The sequence below is a fragment of the Pipistrellus hanaki genome, assembly GCF_964339955.1.
Source record: "Pipistrellus hanaki genome assembly, chromosome: 15".
Lineage (NCBI taxonomy): Eukaryota > Metazoa > Chordata > Mammalia > Chiroptera > Vespertilionidae > Pipistrellus > Pipistrellus hanaki.
Window position 1 is genome coordinate 27009797 of NC_140517.1, and position 24313 is coordinate 27034109.

Here is a 24313-nt window from a genome sequence, read left to right on the forward strand (position 1 = left end):
ACATTGTGAGTTTGTCTGTAGAGATCCCTTTTTTGAGTTGTATTTACATGAAACGCTTTAAGATTTAAGAACTCGTTTTAATCACCTATCACTTGAAAAAGTAGTGTGTTAAATGAATGGTTGGTTGAAAATTCAGGATATTATATTGCTGAGTGATTTATTAATTGTTTTTTTGTTTTTTTAGTTAAAGTAGAGACCATAAACACAGCAAACCAGTGTGTACAGCCCTTTGTTTATCCTGGCAGTATGGGGATTAAATGGCAGTGTTCTCTGTTCATTGGTTTGACATTATGTTGTGTGCTTTACTATGCATTTCTAGGTCTGTTTACTGATAGTTTTTAGAAGCTGCATATACTCCCTATGGTTCATGTGACTGCTTACCAGTCTTAGGTTGGGTAGGTGGTGGTTCTTTTTACGCTTGCAAATTTTGAAAGTAATGCCTTTCCAGAAACACATCTCTCTAAATCTGATCTAGTATAATACTGTGATCCTGACTTTGAAAAACTATTATTCTATACTCATTATTTCACTTCCATGCATTAATTTCTAGCTGAAGCAGGGAGATTTGAACGGGTTCTAACCTATCAAAAGAGCTTTGTATTTTTTTATGAGAATGGAGAGAATTTGCTTAAAACTTAAATTTGAGTTCATGGGAAATACTACATTAAGGCTTTAGAATAGTAATCATTACTATTAGAAAATAAGAAGCAAATATTAAGACAAATCATTCTGGAGTTAGAGAAGATGGGGAGATGTTCAGAGGGCACAAATTTTCAATTACTATATAAGGTGAATTCTAGGAACCTTAAAAAAGTGAATGTGAATTCATTTAATCTTTCAAAAAATCATTCTGTTGGCTCTCTTATGGGATATAACAGGTGGCTGTTCTTTTTGTTACAAGATTCTTTTTAATAACTCAGATTTCCAAGGCAGAAATTATATATCTATTATTAAGCTTTAAAAACAGTCATCATAGCCCTGGCCAGTTTGGCTCTGTGGATAGAGCATCAGCCTGCGGACGGAAGGGTCCCGGTTTAGTTCTGGTCAAAGGCACATGCCTGGGTTGTGGGCTCGATCCCCAGTTGTGGGCATGAGAGAGGCAGCCAGTCAATGATTCTCTTATCATTGACATTTCTCTCTCTTTTTCCCCTCTCCCTTCCTCTCTAAAATCAATAAAAATATATTTTTTAAAATAGTCCATAAATCCAGGGTTTGACTTTAGTATTTTCTGCATTCAACAAATACTTTCCATTTAATATGATCCCAGCACTGTGCTTGGACCAGCAGCACATAGTGAGCAGACAGACACAGTCCTGAGTGGTGTAGCCTCCAGCTCCGTTGGGCAGGCCAAGGTGGTGGTGACCAGTGCTACAGGAGGGGGCTGTGGGGACCCATTGTGAAGGGAGACGGGTTCCTCGAGGAAGGGGACTCAAGCTGCAATCTGAAAGTAATGTGTGTTAAGAGAGGAGGGAACCCTTGGCCAGTGTTCTCAGTGGTAAGAGCTTTAGCATGTTCACCCTTGGGTTTTAGGTTTGATTCCCAGTCAAGGGCATGTAAGTAGATTGGTTACAGATTGGATCCCCAGCTCCAGTCAGGGTGCATGCAGGAGGCAAACAATCGATGTGTTCTTCTCACATTGATTTTTCTCTCTTTCTTCCTCCCTGCCTCCCACTCTCTAAAAATCAACGTGAAAAAAATCCTTGGATGAAGATTAACAAGCAAACAAAACAAAGAAAAAGAGGAGGGAAGAATATTGTCTGCTTGGGTTTTAAAAGATCACTGTGCATTTGGGAGATGTTTGGGAGACATGTGGGGGATACCAGTTAGGGAGTGCTTCCCCTCACCAGGTGAGACTGGGTCATATTCTGGAAGATGGTGGTGCTATAGGAGATGGGGTGAGTGACTTCTAAAACTCTGCCCTGTGGGACCCCTTGGATTGATTACACTAGGGCCCTCTCAGATAGGCTGGGATATAGGGCATTGAGGAGTTTCATCCTGGCCAGACCAGCAGAGATTCCAGCAGGGCAACTGGATACCTACTTGGGCTGGGGGTGACCCTGAGGGTTGGGGATGGTCTCATCTGAGAGGCACAAGTGATTCTATAAGTGACCAAGGGGAGTAGGTGGAAGTCTGTGCAGGTAGGTCAGTGGTGACAGACCCGCCGGTAGTGGGGGCTGTGGAGGGCACAGAGCAGTGGTCCAGGTTGTGGCTGTTCTTTAGGATTTGGGGTTACGCTTCCATGTTATTCTAAAGTGTGAAAACCAAGATTAGGAACTCTGGACTAAGAAAAGAGAAGGGCCTAGATCTGAGATGAAAGGTGGGTTCACAAAACGGGTTAGGTGGCATTGCCAACCTTAGTCACCTAACTTCCCTCCTCCCCACCCCCCAAAATTTTAGATTAGAGAAAGTTAGTATTGAATTTTAAGGACATACAATGTTTTGTTCTAAATGTACAAAATATTAAAAACCTGAAATGTAGCCATATCCTGCCCGGAATTGGTAATTAAGAGAAATATAATAAAACCCAGGTTTGGCCCATGGGTTACATGCTTCATAGTGTCTTTACTTAGTGTTCTTTCATGGAATTCTTCAGCCTTATAGGTAAGCTTTGAGATTTCCCATTGTGTGTGAGGAATCTGAGGTTTGGAAGATGAGTATGAATGAATTGGTGAGTGGCCCAGACATGGGTCTTATGACAGTATCCTTTCTGGTTTGGTGAAAACCATGCCTGCTGTTAGATACCTCTCCTGCCTCTTCCCTCTTGTTAAAACGATTCCCTCTGCAAGTCACATTGTCCTCTGTTTCAGGATGATGATCTGGAAGAGGGCGAAGTAAAGGACCCCAGTGACAGGAAGGTGAGGCCTCGTCCCACCTGCCGATTCTTCATGAAAGGTAATTGTCAGAGTGAGGGGCCTTTGCATGGCCCATTTGTGTGGCCTCAGCTTTTTCTAGGACTGTAGTGATGGTTCAGCCTTGTCGAGTGCCCTCGAGCCTGTGTTTGGCTATTCCTAGGGCCAGAGTATGACAGTTTGGTGGCAATAGTGGTAGTATTGATGTGAAACAATCGATTCTTTTATTTGTCCTTTAATCACTTGAATGACTAACTTAGAGGGGAGCCAGCCTAGTTATTTTTACACTTGTGATTCCAAACCCAGTTGTTTATAACAGACCCATGACTTTAATGTAGACAGTATCAATTATTTTTCTCAGTGGTTCTATTTATAAGGCCAAGCCGTAAGTACCAGTTTTGACATTTCCCCACCTCTGTAAGGAAAATTACCATTCTTCCGCAGGATGTATTAGAAGTATATACTTCATTTGAAATGGATTTCTAAATAGCAAAGGGGTGGCCCCTGAAAGCAGCAAGGCTCTCTCTCTCTTCTGACAAGTAAATGGTGTGATTCAAGAAGCAGTAACAGGTGGCAATATGATAAAATCTTGTTGAAAAGTCTGGACTAAAGTCTTGGGAGTTTTGGAAATGGAAATGAGACTTTCCATTCTTAAGGTTTCTTTGATATGCAGCAGTAGTTTGGGTATGTTTTATAATTTAGCGTTTTCCTTGGATAGGTAGGAAGATGCTTTTCTCTTAATTTTACTCTGACCCTTGACTTTGCTCACTGACCCAGCCTGCATGTGCCATCTAAAGTTCACAAGAGCTTCCTGTACTTCTTTTCCAGATGTTGTGACTCCATTATCCACTCTTCTTCCACCAATATCAAATTCCATACCATTCAGAGACCAGGTTAAAGGTACAAAATATATAATATTCACTCTCTTCAGTCCCTCAAAGTCCTCCTGCTCCAGAGGCCAGACTGCTTTCTCTTGGACCCAAAGTACTACTGTGAAGCGAAAAGGAAGGGGAGGCTTGCAGGGGCAGAGAGCTGTTGTGAGCCTTAATAACTAAAGGCATCGATGAAGCTCGAGGGAGCTGTGTGCTGACCGCACAGGGATGGTGGGATTGCAGGGGCACAGTAGAGTTCCATCTCATGGAGAGGCAGCTCTGCACTTCCCGTGGCCCTTGAACGACCCCATCCTTTCCCTAACAATGAGGGATGACCTGGTGATGGGGATGCATGGAAGCTGAGGGACCAGAGCTCTCTGGACCCAGGTCACCTTGCACCTCAGGGAATGTGCACTTGGCCTGTACTATTTACATGTTTATTGTTTCTGCCAAGCAGAAAACAGTTTGATTCGTCTGTATGTGATCGGCTCTACCATGCCCAAGGGGAGACAGCCAGCACAGCCATGTACTGTAGAGCAGACGTTATATCATGAGCAGCAGAGCCACCCTAAGATAAGCCACCCTAAGATAAAGTATATGAAGTGCAATACATTTTAGAAAGTATATGAAATATCTATTTCAGAAAACAAACTTAAGCAGAATACCACCTTTCCATAATGATTTGAGAAAAAAATGTCACTATATATCTCAGAAATTGCTAGATTAAAACAGTGGAGCAAATTTGTACACACAGCATAAATATAGTTGCAGTCATTTCCAATTAGCACTGTTCACAAGTGAGGGTCAGAAGCCTGGCCAACAGGTTAGAACTAGCCAGAGGCTCCCACAGAGGGGGAAGCAGTATCCACCATTCATGCCACAGAGACTGGTGCTGGGGTCACAAACTGGAGTAGTTTCCAGAACTTAGTGAGAAAAGCATGCATACAAATGAAGTTGTTGCTGGAACTGCAGATCAGCATCATGAGGAGATTCCCGATGGACAAGGACGGGACCCCATCTCCATGGATGCCACAGGTCACCTCAGAATAGGAGCGGGGTTCCTCCAGGGTCAGACTGAGTGCTCAGTTTGGATTTCAAGGAATGAGACCAGTGGTAAGGCTTTCTGCAGTAGAAAAATCTGAAGCTAGTGGCAAGCAGCCTTTTTACAGCTTAGTTGAGCATGATCAATAACTTGTACAGGAATATTTTTTAAAATATATTTACCTTTCTTCCTATACTATTTGTTTATTCTACGGAGAATTCTAAGGAAATGGTTTATTTATTTATTTATTTATTTAAATTTTTTTTAGTGTTCTAGAAAAGCTCCTGCTTTTTCTTATAAAAAAGTTTTGGGATGTAAATGATTTTACTTCCCTGCAATTTACAAGTTTGGTGTTACATTGAGCTGGGTATGTTCCTTCCAATAGTAGAAGTCGTTTTAAAAATGAAGTTCGTTGTGTTTGGTGAGGATGCATAGAAATGGAACCTTCATACACTACTGGTGGGAACATAAAATGTCAACTCCTCAGAAAGTGAAGAATAGAGCTACCGTATGACCCAACAATTCCATTCTTGATATCCATTTAGGAGAAATGAAAACATATCCACACAAAAACTTGTACATGAACATACAGCATTATTCATAACTAGAAGCCCAATGCACGAAGATTCGTGCTAGAATGGGCCTTCCTTTCCCTGACTCCTGGCATCGCCTTTCCACTCTGGCCCAGCCCAGGAGCCACCTCTTTCTGCTCCGACAGGCCTTCGCACACTGCCCAGAGGCCCTTAGAGAACAGAGGTGGGGCTAACGCCTGCATTGTCACCATGGCGATGACAAGCATTCTGTCCACCCCAGACGCCTGCATATGCAAATTAACCTCCATCTTTAGTTAATTTGCATATCGCTTCTGATTGGCTGGCGGACATAGCGGAGGAATGGTCAATTTACATGTTTGTCTATTATTAGGTAAGATAGCCACAAGGTGGAAACAACCTAAATGTCCATCCACTAATGATGGGTAAGTAAAATTTGCTTTACCCATACAATGGAATATTATTCAGCCATAAAAAGGAATACAGTACAACATGGGTAAACATTTGTTTCAAATGAAAGAAAGAAACCAGACACAAAAGACTGCATATTGTACATTTTTACCTATGTGAACTGTCCGGAATAAGAAACAGAAAGTAGATTAGTCATTAGTATGGGCCAGGGGGTGGGAACAGTGAGGGGGTAATGTATAATGAGTACAGGGTTTCCTTTTGGAGTGATGAGATATTCTGGAATTAGTGCACAACTTCAGATATACTAAAACTCACCAACTATATACTTTGTTTTGTTTTCTATTTTTTCTGACTATATACTTTGGTAATATTTTGTGGTATATGAATTATATCTTAATGCGGGGGCGGGGGAGAGATCTTTTAAGTTTGTTAACTGTGTTTCTGTTACAAGTTGTGATCTTCACATTCATCATTGAACTGCCCAAATGGACACTTTAATACTTGTGACCATTGAAAACAAGATGTATTTAGGAAAACAAACTGAAACATTTTAAATCACGAATATTTTGTTTAGGGTGTTTTTTTTTCACATATTTATGTTGAATCATCAATACACTGAGTTCTAGACACAAAGGCATAAATAGCATTTTCTTTAAACTGTGCCTCCTTTGGATTTCTGATTTCCCCAGCTGTCAGTAGGGCCTACCCTATTCTATTAGCCAGACCTCCTTGTCTCAGCTGCTTCCTGTTCTCTCTTTTTTTTTTAATGGTGGTAAAATATTCATAATATAAAATTTACCACCTCCACTTTTTTGTTGTTAATCCTCATTGGAGGATATTTTTCCATTGATTTTTCTTTTTTCTTTCTTTTGAGGGTTCATTGATCTTTTAGAGAAAGTGGGAGAGGGAAAGACAGAGAGGAACATCGATGTGAGAGAAAGACATCAATTGTTTGCCTACTGCACATATACTGACCAGGGCCTGGGCTGGGAAGGAGCCTGTAACCAGGGTATGTGCCCTTGACCACTATTGAACATGGGATCATTTGGTCCACCAGCTGACACTCTTTCCACTGAGCCAAACCAGTTAGGGCTCAATCATTTTTAAGTGTACTCAATTCAGTGACTTTGAGCATATTCATATTGTGGCCATCGCCACTATCCATCTCCAGAACTCTTTTTTTTTTTTCTTTTCTTTTTTAATATATATTTTATTGATTTTTTTTTTCACAGAGAGGAAGGGAGAGGGATAGAGAGTTAGAAACATCGATGAGAGAAATACACCGACCAGCTGCCTCCTGCAGACTCCCCATCGGAGATGTGCCTGCAATCAATGTACATGCCCTTGACCTGAATCGAACCTGGGACCTTTCAGTCCACAGACCGACGCTCTATCCACTGAGCCAAACCGGTTTTGGCCATCTCCAGAACTCTCAATCTTATAAAACTAAAATTCTGCCCCTATTAAACACTAACTCATTCTTCCCTTCCCTCAGTCACTGGTAACCATCATTCTACTTTGGTTTTTACCATATGAGTTTGACTATTCTAGGTGCTAATGTAAGTTGAATTATATAACATTTGTCTTTTTGTGACTGTCTTACTTCATTTAGTATAATGTCCTCAAGGTTTATCCATGTTATCGCATGTGTCACAATTTCCTTTTTAAGGCTGAATGTGTATGTATAAATTACATTTTGTTTATCCAGTGTGTATATAGACTACATTTTGTTCATTCATCTTTTGATGGATACTTGAATTGCTTCAATCTTTCAGCTATTATGAATAATACTTCTGTGAACGTAGGGGTACAAATATATTTTTTAAGACTCTGCTCTCGCATCTTTTGAGTATATACACACAGATTGCTGGATCATTTTGGTAGTTCTGTTTTTAATTTTTTGAGGACCTGCAACACTATTTTCTAAGGCAGCTGTACCATTTTACATTCTCAACAGTACACAAGGGTTCCAGTTTCTCACATCCTCACCAATATTTGTTAATTTCTGATTTATTTTATACTAACCATGCTAATGGATATGAGGATGGTATCTCCTCACATTGTTGTAGTTTTTATTTGAATTTCCCTATTATTAAGTCTGTATTTATAGTCGGGTATAAATGACTATTCACTCACAGTTAAATAATGCCAACTGTACTTAATGATGTCTGTGATAGAGCAGTAAAAATTGTAATTGTTTTATACCTGAGTGCAGGTTTTTTGTGTGTTTTTTTAAGATATTTTAACAAGGTATAATTTACATACCATAAAATTTGCCTGTTTCAAGTGCACAATTCAGTGTTTTTTAAATTAAATATACCAAGTTGTGCAGCCATCACCACAATCCAGATATAGAATATTTCATCATCCCAATAAGAGCCCTCAATATATGTCTTTGTTATGTTCAGTATGACAAGGTTGGAAGTGCGCATGGAGCCCCCTCTGCTGCACTCTGAAGTGCAAAGGTCATCTCCAGTGAGGGCACATTCGAGGTTTGCACTGTGAGCTGAGCCAGGCGCTCTTCCCATGGAGTGTGTGTTCACTTGCAGGAAGGACCACAACATACAAAGGTGGTGCAGAACCAAGTCTTCTCAAAGACTCTCCAATGAGACTGCTGCTTCAAGGAGAACAGCTGACAATATCTATTCTAATGATAAAATTCGAGCCCTCAAGTAAAAATTAGAATTGTGGAGAGCCAAAACTCCCCTGTGAGTTTGACAGCTTTTTCATTTTTTTTTTTAAATATATTTTATTGATTTTGTACAGAGAGGAAGAGAGAGAGATAGAGAGTTAGAAACATCGATGAGAGAGAGTCATCGATCAGCTGCCTCTTGCACACCCCCTACTGGGGATATGCCCGCAACCAAGGTACATGCCCTTGACCGGAATTGAACCCGGGACCCTTCAGTCCCCAAGCCGATGCTCTATCCATTGAGCCAAACTGGTCTCGGCGACAGCTTTTTCATTTTTAATGAACTTTTCCAGACATCCACTGGGTGTCACAAAATTATACCTAGGTAGAAGATCCATTCACAGTTCAAGATAGACTAGTGGCCTGCAGTGAAACCCGGTTATAAAAGTTCAGTGATAAGGTTACAGATTCCATATTGTGGCTAACTGAAGAAGCATTCATTTGTTGAGTTTGGTATAGCATCAAAGGACATCTAAGAGTACATGAAAAAGCTATTAAAATGCTCCTTCCTTGTCCAGCTACATCTCTGCCTATGGCTGGATTTTCAATCAGAACAACCGGATACAGCAAATTGAATGTAAAAGCAGACACGAGAACCCAGCTATCTTCTATTCTGTGTCAACATTAAAGAGATTTTCAAAAAGGAAAATAATGCTACTCATATCACCAAGTATTTTCTGTTCTTCATAAAACATCCTATATAATAAAAGTCTAATATACAGATTGACTAAATGGCAGAACAGGTTGCTATGATGTGCACTGACCACCAGGGGGCAGATGTTCAACTCAGGAGTTGCCCCTTACCACAGGGGGAGCACATTACCACAGGGAGAGCACCACTCAGCCAAAAGCTGAGCTCGTGGAAGCAGTCCAGAAACTATTGTAATTTTTTTTTTTAGCTACCATAATGAATTTCTTAAAGAAGTTAAAATATCTCAGAATACTGCTGGATGTGACTGTTGCTATCTACCCATTTCTGATAGTTCTCTGTGATATGGGTAAGGAAAGGATATAGGAGTTCTTGGTATATTATTGCAATCTTTTATGCAATTGTTCTTTGGATGTATGCCTTTTAGAATATGCATTTGTAGAGCTTGGGTGTGTTCTTCATATTTAATTATTACACTTAAGTACTTTAAACTGCTTTAATTTATTTTCACAATCTGATTATTTTCTATTCTGAGTTATTTAGACTAATAGGAAATTGGAATGAGAAATATTTAAATAAGACCACTATGTCTTATAGATACTGTAAAATTATCTCAACTGTTCTGGTAGGATATATGCATATACAGTGACAGCACAGCCCAAAACGGTAATCAGTACTGCACTGTGCTGATCAGTGGAACCAGCAATCAGTAATTTTAAAATCTGGCAGTGTTTCTGGACCTCCCATGCACACATGCTCAAACATATGCTCATAGACACAGCGTGCTTGCTGCTTCTGACATTTCACACCATGGGAGACATGAAATTCCTTGGGCTAGTGTAGTGTATGAGTTGTGACCAATGATTTGCTGGCATGGGAGATATGGAATTCATTTCCTGTCCTGTGTCAAGCTAGTTTCCTGGATTTCTACTGCGGTCCATTAGGTTTCCTGCATATATCGTCTGTTTCACTGATAAGAGTTTGGCTTTATTGCTGTTGAGCCTGCAGGTTCCTTCTTTTGTAGATATATAGTAAAAAAGAAAAGAAAAGAAAGAAAAGCAGGGTTCAACACAAAATGTATAATATAACCAGAAGAAAATAGGGATGGCTATAGTGATTTGACTGATTTGATTATTTCCTCAAAAATTGATAATTGCCTTTATAGAGGGCCCTGAAGGCCTAGAATACCTTTTAAGAGAAATTTTTTGTTTAAATGAATTCCTTTTATTTCATTTAATTATGAAATATTTTGTATAAAAATATAATGTTATTATACAGGCATAGAAAATAATAAATGAGTAAAACAATTACTGATGAGCCCACCATCCAGTTAAGAAATAGAACACTATCAATGAAGAACTAAGTTATATGGAAAAAATAGTAGACTTATTCTGTGTTGCGCTAGTTAAATTAAACTAGACCCATAAATGAAAGTAAAAAAATAAAAAATAAAATAAATAGAACACTATCAATGCCTTTGAAACCCTATGTGTGCCAAGATGTAGGAAACTTGTCGCCCTAGCTGGTTTGGCTTCACGGAATAGAGCGTCTGCCTGTGGACTAAAGGGTCCTAGGTTTGATTCTGGCCAAGGGCACAAGCCTGGGTTGCAGTTTCATCCTCCCCTCCCCAGTAGGAGGCTTGCAGGAGTCAGCCAATCAATAATTCTCTCTCATCATTGATGTTTCTATCTCTATCTCTCTCCCTTTCTCTTTGAAATCAATGAAAAAATATATATATATTTTTAAAAAGAAACTTGTCCCACTGAACTGCCTGCTACAGCTGTTTCCATTTCTTCTATTCTCTTCCGGCTCATATTCATATCCTTATATAATTGTGAGCCTATTTATTCATCCAGTCAGAATCATAATCCACATAATTTCTGTGTTTGTGAAGTTTCATTCAGAAGCAAACCACTATATGATTTTAAAACCAGAAGATCGAATTTTGCTTCCATTTCTCAAAGAATTCTTTTCCCCAATAGCTTTTTAAAATTACAAATGTAATATATGCTAATGAGAGTCAAGACAATCTATAATAATAAAAGCTAATTAGACCAGACATCCTCCCAGATGTCCTTCCAGATGTCTTTCCAAATGACCTTCTGGATAAAGATGTGGCAGTGGGGACCGAGGCAGAGGTGTTCACCATGGCAGGTGGAAGCCAAGGCAGAGGCAGCCATCGTGGTGGTGAGGGCCAAGACCCTTGCATGAGTTTCATGCATCTGGCCTCTAGTCCTATATAATAAAAGCATAATATGCTAATTAGATGGGAGGTCCTTCTAGACAGGACTACCGTTCCGACAAAGTGGGAGCTGCAAGGGCCAAGGAAGAGGGGGGCAGGGGCTGAGGCAGTGGCAGAAGCAAATTTTGTGCATCAGGCCTATAGTCAAATAAAAATCTTTCTCCTTTCACAGTCCTAATATCCTGTTTCCCCGAAAATAAGAAAGTGTCTTATATTATTTTTTTTCTCCCAAAGTTGGCTAGGTCTTATTTTCAGGGGATGTCTTATCTTTCCATGCGCTAGGTCTTATTTTTGGAGGATGTCTTATTTTCGGGGAAACACGGTAGTTTGGGATGTATATTTCCAGACATTTTTCTACACAAATAAAATTTTACTTTAAAAGGGCTAATAGGGGTGCAGTATTCCAACTGCTTTCTTTTTGGCTTTGCTTTGGTGGCCAGGGATCCAGACATATATTCAGCAAGGATCTTAGCATACCCAAGGGACAGGGGGCTTTGAGGGGTTGGGCTTCTGTCACCAGTGTTTCAGAGGGGCACATGCCCCGGCTCTTGCCCTGTACTTTCCTCTTGTGTTTCTTCTCATCTTCCTGTTCCTCTTTTCTCCCCTTTCCAGTATGAGTAATACAGTATCCTTTTTGTCATTTTGCTAGCTTGTGGGTAATGTTTTGTTTTGAAATTATTTTAAATAAAATAGCAATATAACAAATATCCATTTATCTATCATCCAGTCATATATTAGGTTTAAAAATTATGGGAAAGTTGTTTATAATCATACTTTTATATACTTGAAATTTTCTACAGTGTGCTTTACTTTTTTAGCTACAATATGAAATGCAGTAATAGTTTTGTAAGAGTCAAATGATGAACTTCATAGTGTTTTGAGATTTTTTATTTAGATGTGTGAGTGCATCGCCTTTTTCTATAAACCTCCTGAGATTCGGGGATTTTGAACCCCCTTGAGTACAGTATTTCCCCTCTGACTTATATGTGATTTCTCAAACACTTTTAGGAATTTTAAAAATTAATCTGTCATTTTTACATTCTCAGACAAGCAATTTTAAACATGCTTTCTTTCATATTTAATTTAGATCAGTGTATTAAGTTGGTTTTAATATAAGATTAAGAATTCATAATGTTTAAAAGGTAAAATTTAGCTTGTCCCCAAATACCAATTTATTGTTTCTCTTTAATTTACATTGCACAAGGAAAATGGTTTTGTTGACAAAAATATTCAAATGAAATATAATGTTTAGAAGTGAATATATATTTTAAATAGTTTAAAATTTAACTACATGTTAACCCATTGAAGAATTTTTTTAAACTAAGATATTGTGTGCCATATTTATTTTTAAGTCTGTGTACATGTTACTTACCCACTCTAAAAAATAAAAATTTTTAAAGTGATTTATTCAGTGATTAGATTTAAAGTAGGGGTGTCGAACTCAATCAGAGAAGGGGCCAAAATCTAAAATCCAGCCTAAATCGAGGGCCGAATGGTTTACTGAACAGTCATAAACTGACAATGTCATAAACTGACAGCGGAGTGCAGTGATGACAGCGCTGAGCGGGCCACATTGCAAGGCCTGGCGGGCTGGATTTGGCCCGCGGGCCTTGTGTTTGACACATGTGATAAAGTTTTGACTTTGTCCTTCCTATGCTAAAAGGTAAGTGGTTTTCTTGAATAATCCTGACTGTCTCATCACTAAATAATATTAAAAGATGACTTTTTCTGTGTGAAGTATAAACATCTAATATATTGTCATTGTTTATGTGTTTTAAGTACCAGAAATATACTAAAATGGTTTGTGAGTCTTTTGATAGGAAAAATGCAAATTTACAGACAAGTTTGGAGAATTCTGTTCTTTTTTATGCTTCTCGGTTTCTATTTCAGTATTGAGTGGATTTGAGTCAGAATATGGTTCTTTATATGCACCTGTGACCCTCACTGGGGGTGTAGTATCTCTGAGCAGTAAATCCACAGAACAGGGGCCACCTCTGTCTGGGAAGCTCTTGGACTTTTCTGTTTTGAGGGGAAAATTAACTATTCACATGATGACCTTGGAACAGGGGCTGTTTCCTCTAACACATGACCAGGAGTCTTTTAGGAACTACTGCTTACTCCACAGCTGAGGGTCAGGTCTGTGACTATTCAGGTCTGCCTGCCAAGGACTTGGATGTGTATGCAAGTGGGGTGAGGGGCTCAGGCACACACACACTTGCACTGCGGCTGATGTGCTCTGGCATGTCTGTATTCAGGTTCATGCACCTTACAGGGTGGAGGGTGACGCCAGTAACCGATGAGTGTGCTCAGCATACTGTCTGGCATGTCACAGGCCCTCAGGAAAACCCAAGCAAAGTAGGCAGGAAGCTGGCCTCATGCACATGGGCTCTTGTAGGCACATTCTGACCTAACTTTTGTTTCCTTAGGGAACTGTACCTGGGGAATGAATTGTAGGTTTATACACCCTGGAGTCAACGACAAGGGCAACTACTCCCTAATCACCAAAGCCGAACCTTTCCCGCCTAATGGTGCCCCACCTCTCGGACCTCACCCACTGATGCCTGCCAACCCTTGGGTGCGTGAACACTTTTTCTTTCTTTTCTTTCTTTTTTTTTTTTTTTTTTTTTTTTTTCAATCCTCACCTAAGGATTTTTTTCCATTGAATCCTAGAGAGAGTAGAAGGGAAGAAGTAGGAGGGAGGGAGAGAGAGAAACATCTATGGGTTGTCTCCTGCACACACTCCTACTGGGGCTGGGAAACCTGCAACTGAAGCACATGCCCTTGACCAGTATTTGAACCCGTGATCCTTTGGTCCACAGGTCGAAGCTGTAACTCTGAGTAAAATTGGTAGGGCAACACCTGATTTTTTAAATTGCTATCAAATCTGATATCTAAGCTGTTTGTGACTCTCCAGCTTAAGGCACATTACTACACCTTGGGTAAAAAGGCATTTTTGTGATGTCTGTCACAGAGCTGCCTTCCAGATGCTTCCAGGTGTTTTTGCTCTCATTTCTTTATAGATTTTAAAGTTTTGCTTGCTTTCTCAACTTTTCCCTTCTCATTTTTTAATAGGGTGGGCCAGTAGTTGATGAAATTTTGCCTCCACCCCCTCCAGAACCCCCCACAGAGAGTGCCTGGGAACGAGGACTTCGTCATGCAAAGGAGGTAACAGAATTTGGCAGAAAACCTAAGAAGAAAAATACTAGTGGTGGTCTATGGACAAAATTAGTATTTTCTTGACCTGGAGACAGTGATCCAAAACCCAGTAGAGCCTCTGAAGTGAGGGGTATATTTCTGAGGCTTCTTTGAAGAGCTAGAGAATAGAAAATTATTTCTAACTCTCTGTCTAAGGCATTCTAGGTCATGACCAAGCCCAGAAGGCCAAGGAGACTCAGCCTATGTGGCTTGGCAGCATTGAACAACCACAACTGGTACTACAGCCCCAATCGCTCAGAGCCATTCCCCAGAGTCAGTACATACTGCTACCCCCAAATGGCCAGGCTTCTGGAGAAACTGTCTTCTCTCTCAAGCCAGGATGTGATCTTGTGCCTCCCCTCATCCCACTACTTTTTTTACTCCAGATCATGCTTTGGCCCTGAATGTCCAGGCTGCTTTCTGAGCCTCCTAAGTTGGTTTCTCTTCAGTGAAATAACAGACTAAAACAAAACCATTCTCCCGCCCATAACACATACTTCACCACTCTCCTTTTCTCTGAGACTTTAATGGCTCCTTGTGCCTTTTATGCCATAAGCAGATTTACCTTCCTCTCCACACTCAGTCCTCATCATTAATGAATATCTGGGGCTCCCTGGTTCAGTGCCAGGACTATTATTAAGAAGCGACCAACTATATCACCGCCCCCCCCCCCCCCCAAGATAGGAGTAAGCTCTAGCAGTGTTTCCCAACCTTCTCTCATGATGAGAATCACCTGGTGGAGTTGTTAAAACACAGATTCCTGAATCCCAACTAAGAAGAGCTAAACTAGAATTTTTGAGAACATATAGGTAAAATTGCATACCTAACTTAGTGCTCTGTATATAAAATCTGTCTTAGAGCACTAGTTAAGTATACAATTTTACCTATATGTTCCCAAAAATTCTAGTTTAGCACTTCTTAGTTGGGATTCAGGAATCTGTGTTTTAACAACTCCACCAGGTGATCCTCATCATGAGAGAAGGTTGGGAAACACTGCTCTATGGTATTGCTTAGATGCAGCTCTGTGCAGGGACATGGCACTCTAGTCCCACAGAAAGGTACATGGGATCCTTTCTTTGTCTGCCTGGGGTTAGAGCTGAGGCACAACTTGCCCACTGAGCACTCAGCCATGCTGCCTAAGCCTCCATGGGTCAAATCAAGATAGGCTTCCTTTTGTTTTCCCTAACAGTAATGGTGTTGGCTTTTTCTCACAACGGTAGGTTTTAAAAAAAGCAACCATTCGAAAAGAACAGGAGCCTGATTTTGAAGAGAAAAGGTTTACTGTGACCATTGGTGAAGATGAACGGGAGTTTGACAAAGAAAATGAAGTTTTCCGAGATTGGAATTATCGGATTACAAGAGATGTCAGAGACACAGTGTAAGGAATGGTTTGCCTCTTCATTCCCTTTTGAAAGAGAATTGAATTGTGTAGGACTTGTGTCCTGGAGAGCAGTGACATGTAGGTTCTCCAAAGTGTATGGGGGCAGGTACCTGTCCACTCTTTATGGACTGAGAATGCTATCCCTGAGATAATTTCAGATGTTTTGGCAATTGACTTTCCTTAGTACTTTGCTTCCGTGAAGGAAATGTTTTCTCTCAAGGCCATGTGACTGGGAGAGCTCATGCCCATTTGGGCTCCTAAAAGCTCTGAGAGTTATTAACAGCCGTTCTTGAAGTCCCATAAGTCTTTCCTCACCTCTCCCCAAGTAACCCAGGCAGGAACCAGGAAAACTTATGAAATTTGTCATTAAAATCCAGGAGCATGGAAGGTGTGACTTTTTTTCGTTGTAAATGCTGATTTTGTTGTTTCTTCTACCAGATATTTTTTTATTGGCCTTTTAAAAAATAATTACAAAGGAAGTACATGTGGTTGAAAATCGTAGTCATATCTTTAGAAACTAGAGGCCTGGAGCATGAAATTCATGCACTGTGGGTAGGAGTCCTCTCAGCCCAGCCTGCACCCTCTCCATTCTGGGACCCTTGGGGGATATCCAACTGCCCTCTCATAGTTGGACATCCCTCTCACAATTCAGGACTGCTGGCTCCCAGCCACTTATCTGCCTGCCAGCCTGATCATCCCCTAACCACTCCCCTACCAACCTGATCAAAGCCTAACTGCTCCCCTGCCAACCCGATCACCCCAACTGCCCTCTCCTGCTGGCCTGGTCACCCCCAGCTGCCCTCCTCTGCTGCCCCTGTCACCCCTAACTGCCCTCCCCTGCCAGCCCAGTCACCCCTAACTGCTCTCCCATGCCAGCCTGGTGGCCCTCAACTGCCTTCCCCTGCCGGCTTGGTTGCCCCTAACTGCCCTCCCCTGCTGGCCTGATCATCCACAACTACCCTCTCCTGCTAGCCATCTTGTAGGGACCATCTTTGACCACATGGGGGTAGCCATCTTGTGCGATGGGGTGAGGGTCAATTTGCATATTACCTCTTTATTATATAGGATTGTGTAACATGATGAGTACAGCACTTTTCCCCAGTGCTCTTCCCAGGGGAAAGTCCAGGTTTGTTGCACTCACCTCTAAGGTTTCTCCTGAGCAACCAATGATCTGAACTGACTTTAACACCATCTTAGACTTGTAGCAAGCAACTCTTTATTCATTTACATTTGCTACTGGAAAATCACAGTTGCTGGCTTCTGGAAGAAATGACAGTAGAAGGTGCAGAAAAAAGGAACACAAACAGTGCTGGTGTTGCCAGATTCATCATGTTGACCTGAACCCACTAGGCTATCCCAAGGCCCTCTGTCCCCAGGCTATGCTCCCTTGGGCTTTCTGGGTGCACAGAGGAGAGGGCAGGATGCTCTAGTGTCCACACCTGTTGTGGTAGCTAATAGCTCAGAGGTAGAAGGGTAGAGGTTTAAAGCAGTGGTCGCCAACTGGTGGTCCATGAGGTCTGAGAGGTTGGTGATCACTGGTTTAAGGAAACCTTTGGAACAGTGGTTGCCAACCGGTGGTCCATGAGGTCCAAAAGGTTGGCGACCTCTGGTTTAAAGACTAGTTAAAAATGTGTTTCCTAATTGGGTTTGGGGAAAGTTGTTAGGTCACAGACAAGAGTGTCTGAGTGAGAATTGCATTTGTTGCTGAGGGCATATGGCCACAGGTCTAAGGCCTCACCTTTTTCTAGTGTAAGTGAAGCTGTTGACACTGTCTTTGTCTGGGAGGTGTTTGTGGGAGTTACAGGAGCTAGTTATACAGATCTGCTCTGAGTGAGGTTCATGCATTTTGGGAAAGTGTTCTGGGTCTTCATTGGCTATGTATTGGGTTGGTTTTGTAATTTTACTAGTAAGGACACAAGAAAAGTCTATGCCTCAGAGACTGTATTCTCTCCTTTCTGGGTAGCAAATGTGGTGCTGCAGTTATTGATGGTTGTCATTAAATATTATTTGATTGGCCCTAGCCAGTTTGGTTCAGTGGATAGAGCATCAGTCTGTGGACTAAAGGACCTCCAGTTCGATTCCGGTCAAGGGCACATGCCCGGATTGTGAGTTAGATCCCCAGTGGGAGGGCAAGCAGGAGGCAGGCAATCAATGATTCTCTTTCTCTCTCTCTCTTCCTCTCTAAAATCAATAAAAATATATTTTTAAAAATATGATCTGAGTGGTGTGAGGTTAGGTTGTTAGAAGGATATCTGGCTGTTTGAGATGAAAAAGAACTATGTCCATTTGGCAGAGCCAGCCTTGGATTAGCTCTGCCAGGTGCACTGAAAACACCAGAGGAGAGATTTCCTAGAAAGCAGCCAGCGGAAGGCCATGAAGCTGACTAGAGATGGCCATGACTTGCGTGTCTTTCAAGAGTTTTTTGAAGTTTTCCTCAAATAGGTTCTGCATACTTCTGGTCAAATGTTTTTTGTTACTAAGTATTTTTTAAGTATATTTTTATTGATTTCAGAGAGGAAGGGAAAGGGAGAGAGAGAGAAACATCAATAACGAGAGAGAATCATTGATCGGCTGCTTCCTGCACGACCCCTACTGGGGATCCAGCCTGCAATCCTGGTATTTGCCCTGTATGGGAATTGAACCCAGGACCCTTCAGGCTGATGTTCTTTCTACTGAGCCAAACTGGCTAAGGCTGTTCCTAAGTATTTTTCTTCTTCCTTGCTGAAATGAAGTTTTCTCTTTCCTCTGTCTCCTAGCTAGTTATTTGTGTATATGAAGGCGTTGGTTTCTTTCTCTTTTTATCTTTATTATTCAAAGTATTAAGTATGTCTCCTTTTACCCTCATTGACCCTCTCCAGCCTTCCCTGCCCCAGGCCTTTGGTTTCTATTATTAATTTTTCTCTACCTACCAGCATTGACAGTGCCTTCAGCACAATGGTCATTGAGGAAGCCGCAGACCTCCTTGCCTTGTCCCAATCTTACAAAATTTCTCTCCTATTCCCCTAAAGTAAGATGCTGGCTTTATTCTAGAATCCTATATAATAAAAGGGTAATATGCAAATAGACTGAACGGCAGAACAACCAAACAACTAATCATAGCATAATATGCTAAGGTTGCTCAACCGCTTGCTATGATGTGCACTGACCACCAGGGGGCAGATGCTCCAACTGGTAGGTTAGCTTGCTTGCTAGCTGATTGGAACATCGAGATGGGCCTGACATGCCCTGGAGCCTTCTTGAGTCCCTCCCCAGCCTGATCGGGTAGGGTCCCTCAGCCTGGCCTGTGCCCTCTTGCATTCTGGGACCCCTTGGGGGATGTCAGAGAGCCAGTTTCATCCTGATCCCGCAGGCCACTCACTCCCCTTGGGAGGCTGCTAGACATAGGGCTCATGGCTGGCAAGTGCTACTGCGGCAACATGAGCCTCTCCAGATCGGAACTGATTGTGCGCAAGCCCACAGCAAGCATAGAGGGACCAGGATGAGTGGAAGTGGCAGGTAGGAGCTGCAGGTGGCATTGGACTGTGGGTTTCAGCCAGATCCCTTCAGCCAGATCCCTTCAGATCCCTTCAGGGTCCAGAGGGACCCCACCTGTGGACGAATTGGTGCACCGGGCCTCTAGTATATACATATGTTTTATCACATTAAGAAAGCATTATTTCCTATTTTCTTGAGTATTTTCATCAGGAAGAGGTATTGAATTTCCATCAGACATTTTCTTCATCTGTAGATGGAATCCTTTTGATTTTCTCTTTAGGTCTATTATATGATGTTTACTCATAAATTTCCTAATATCAACTCAACCTTGCATTCCTGGAATAAATCCCACATAGTCATGCTATATTTTTTTCTTTTTTTTTTTTTAAATATATTTTATTGATTTTTTTTTTTTTTACAGAGAGGAAGAGAGAGGGATAGGGAGCTAGAAACATCGACCAGCTGCCTCCTGCACACCCCCTACCGGGGATGTGCCCGCTACCAATGTACATGCCCTTTACCGGAATCAAACCTAGGACCATTCAGTCCACAGACCGACGCTCTATCCACTGAGCTAAACCGGTTTCAGCCTATATTATTTTCTCAATGTGGTATTGGATTCTTTTTGCTAACATTTTTATATAGTATGTTTGCAATACTGTTTTTATGTGAAAAGATTTACTTTATTTTTTGTTTTTGTTTTCAGACTTGAACCTTATGCAGATCCTTATTATGACTATGAAATAGACCGGTTCTGGCGTGGTGGGCAGTATGAGAATTTCAGGGTGCAATATACAGAAACAGAACCGTACCAGAATTACCGGGTAAGTAAGACTTAGATCCGCAGCTCTGAATTTCACTGATTGATTTTTTTTTAAATCGCCTGCTTTTTTTATTTCTAGGACTTCATGTGTGCTTAATTATGTCAGCACAGTGTACTAATTTCAGCCCATTGACTGAAGAACTAATGTAGATCCACATATTAAATTTGTAGTGATTTGAACAGAGACTTCCTTGGGTTTATCTGTGTTCTTTCCCCTTTTTTAAATTATACTTGGTGATTGGGGTATTGATACAAGCTTGCAGGGGAGTGTGTTTCACCCTCTTAAGCATATTACTTTTTCAGGCTCCTTAGTAATATCATTTATAATTATCATGCTTAACCAATTCAGTACATTCCTTTGGGCCTCTACCAACCATGTCTTTGTCTTAATGGAGAACTGGCCTATAATAGTACTTCTCTTGAGAGTTTAGTGTATATTTGTGAATACATGTGCTTCAGCCTTTGAGTTGAATTAGGATGATATGAAAAAGCTGCTACTAGAAAGAGATTAGTTAGAAGCAGTTTAGTAGTTTTATGCTATGATTTATGTGATAATCATGTGTTTTTAGGACCAAAGGAAGGTGACTTCCCTGGGAACCCATCAAATGGCAAGCTTATAGAGAGTCAAGGACCCTGGTTGACCATCGGTGCCCCTGTACCCCGTAGAGCAGATTCCTCACTGGGGTTGGGCTATAAGGGTGCAGTGCCTCATGCCAGGCAGGGCTGCCTTGAAATTTAGCAGGGACCTGCTGGGGTCCCTTTCCAACACATTCCCCCACTGTGCCCTACAGGTGGGCCAGCATGAAGGTCAGGAGTGCACTTCACTTCTTCCCAGCCACCTAAAGCTCAAAACCTGCCAGTGTGCTGTGATCTTGGCATTCCCTTTTAATTTTGAATATTAAATATATGAATGAGAACAAAGTAATAGTTCAAAAAGTTGTTCAAGGATTATGCTTAGAAAAACAAGAGCCACCATTTTGAGGTGCCTACTTTGTTTCAGATACCACTAAGCAGAGTGCTTTAGGTGCCCAGGCCTGAGCCTGTGCAGAGTCTTGGTCATCTCCACCCTACATGTGAAGAGCTGAGGCCAGAAAGGCCCGCTGTCTGTGTGCTGGCAGCTAGAACTCACACCAGCCCTTGGATGCTGATTAGGTTGTAATTAGGGGTTGGAAGAGTTCACTCTTAGGTTGTGTTGCACCCTAATTTAGCATCTAATCCATTCTTTAACAGCGTGTTTTAAGGAGAAACCGTAACAAAATTACCACCAGAGATTATTCCCTAATCTTCATTCTCGTGCTCTTCTGCATTTTCTCTGTACTTTCCATTTTAAGTGTTTCAATCACAGCTGGTGTATGTTTGTGTGTTTGGCTTTTCCACAAAGGAACGGGAAAGGGAAAGAGAGCGAGAGAACAGACAGCGAGAGCGCGAGCGGGAGCGAGACCGAGAACGAGAACGAGAGCGCCGGCAGCGGGAGCGGGAGCGGGAGCGGGAGCGAGAGCGCGACAAGGAGCGGCAGCGGAGGAAAGAGGAGTGGGAGCGAGAGCGAGCCAAGCGGGATGAGAAGGACAGACAGCACAGAGACCGAGACAGAGAGAAAGAGCGAGAGAAGGAAAAGGAGAAGCCAAAGCCCCGCTCCCCACAGCCACCAAGGTAGGCCACCCAGCACTGGGGCCCTGGAATAGGGGCCTGCAGCCCCACTGACTTGGCCCTGCCTGCTTCCCACACTCCTTTCCCTACAGTCCTGAAGAAATGTTAATGTGTCTTGATTAGTAGTTGCTGCCCCATCATGTGTGTTGTGAAGCATGCACTGTGTGCACCACACTGTTATTTCCTAAATCAGTAAAGTCCTGGATTCCCAGTTCATCTGGGCCTAGGAGAAGAATTTAGGAATTGCAGGATGTGCATGTTTGTTGGTGGCCACAGTGTGGTGCTCTAGCATCTAGAACACAGGACCAGGTAGACTGCTGGCCTCTCCACTTAACTTGTTCTATGAGGGGCAGGTTCCATGCTGTCCCATGAGAGTTGGGTTACTGTGGGCAGTGAGGACATGCTCCACAGTAAAGGCCCAGAGGGCGAGGCAGGCTCGAGCTTTGCACAGCTTTTTTTTTTTTTTTTCTTTTTAAACGTATTTAAATACTGGAGCAGGAAAGGTGGTCCTCTTTAGAAAATCATAGAATTTGATAAAATTTAGTGTGTGCTTTTTACAGCTTTATTGAGATATAATTCACAGATGATATAATACCCCCATTTAAAATGTACAAATTGAGCATTCATGGACTTGTGGTGCCATCACCACAATTTTAAAACACCTTTGTTGCCCCAAAAGAAACCTTGTACCCATTAGTAGTAACTCCACATTTCCCCCAAAACACCCATCTGGTTCCTGGAAACCACTAATCCACTTTCTGTCTCTGGATTTGTTCATTGTGGACATTTCATGGAATGGAATTCTCCTGTATAATAAAGGGTAATATGCAAATTGACCCTAAAGGTGGAACAACTGGGTCGTTATAATGCTCAGTGACCACCATGGGGCAGATACTGAATGCAGGAGCTGCCCCCTGGTGGTCAATGTGCTTCCACAGGGGGAGCGCAGCTCAGCCAGAAGCCGGTTCATGGCTGGCCAGTGCAGTGGCAGTGGTGGTGGTAGCCTCTCCCCACAGCAGCGCTATATGGATGTCCCCTGAGGGCTCCCAGGCTGCCAGAGAGATGTGACTGCCAGCTTAAACCCAATCCCCTGGGGAGCAGGCCTAAGCTGGCAGGTGGACATCCCCTGAGGGGTCCTGAACTGTGAGAAGGCACAGGCTGGGCTGAAGAACACACATACACACACACGCACACACACTCCCAACCCCCTTCATCCCCGAGTGCACAAATTTTCATGCGTCAGGCCTCTGGTCATAATATATGGTCTTTTGTTTAGCTATCTGTTGAACATTTGGGTTGTTTCTCCCCTTTAGCTATCATGAATATGAGCATTCATGTACATCTTTATGTGTGAACATGTTTTTCATTTCTCTTAGGTGAAAACCTAACAGTGGAATTGCTAGGTCATGTGGTAAATAACTATCTTTAACCTTTTGAGGTGCTCTTGACTTTTCCAAAGTAGCTGTAACATTTTACATTCCCACCAGAAATGTCTGAGGGTTCCAATTTCTTCCTCTTCCTTGTTAACACTTGTTATGTATTTTTTTATTATAGGCATCCTAATGGATATGAAATGCTATCTCATCATATTTTAATTTGCTTTTTCTCTGATAACTTACGATGTTGAGCATTTTTTCATGTGTTTATTGGACATATATATATATATCTCCTTCGGGAAAATATCTATTCAGATCCTTTGCACATTTTTAAATTTGATAGTCTTTATTATTGAATTGTAAAAGTTATTTATAGATTCTAAATACAAGTATCTAATTTGCAAATCCATACTCTTAATTCAGTGGTTTGTTGTTTCACCTTCATTCTGAAGTTTATTTTCTTATTTTTTTTTAAGGGGAGGCCTCTTATTTTTTCCAGCTTTATTTAGATACAGTTGACATGTAATATAACATTGTGTAATTTAAGGTGTATAATATGATGATTTGACACATTTATGTTGTGAATGATTACCACACTAAGGTTAGTTAACACCAACATCACATCACGTAATTACCTTTTTTGTGTGTGTGGTGATAAGATTTAAGGTGTACTCTCTTAGTAGCTTATATACACAATATTGTATATAAATATTGTTAATTCTAGTCACCATGCTATATGTTAGATCCTGAAAATTTGTATCATTTGACCAACATTGCCCCCATCCCCTCATACATGACAACCACCATTCTTTCTGTTTCTATGAGTTTTTAGATTCCAATATGAGACTCTACAGTGAAAATAGTCTTTATCTGGCTTATTTTTCTTAGCATAATGCCCACAAGGTCCATCCATGTAGTCCCAAATGGCAATATGTTCTTTTTCATGGTTGAATAATATTCTATTGAATATATTTACCACTTTTTAAAAATCCATTCATCTGTTTGTGGACACTGGTTATTTCCATGTCTTGGCTATTTTGAATAATACTATAGTGAATATAGGAGTGCATATACTTCTAGGGTGATTTTATTTTCTTTGGATATATATA

At 41.4% G+C, this 24313-nt stretch overlaps 1 protein-coding gene across 4 annotated transcripts in view; it reads left to right on the top strand.

Moving 5' to 3' along the window:
- The window catches only part of ZC3H18 (zinc finger CCCH-type containing 18), a 69387-nt gene that overhangs the window by 17655 nt on the left and 27419 nt on the right, over positions 1-24313 (top strand). For 2 of the 4 annotated variants that reach the window (XM_084905032.1, XM_084905033.1), the window contains exons 3-9: positions 2808-2892; positions 3678-3749; positions 13735-13883; positions 14381-14473; positions 15724-15881; positions 20065-20182; positions 21563-21831. In XM_084905032.1, coding sequence (XP_084761158.1) covers positions 2808-2892; positions 3678-3749; positions 13735-13883; positions 14381-14473; positions 15724-15881; positions 20065-20182; positions 21563-21831 — 944 coding nt within the window. The remainder of the gene's footprint in view (positions 1-2807; positions 2893-3677; positions 3750-13734; positions 13884-14380; positions 14474-15723; positions 15882-20064; positions 20183-21562; positions 21832-24313) is intronic. The other 2 variants (XM_084905034.1, XM_084905035.1) reach the window with 1 other exon arrangement.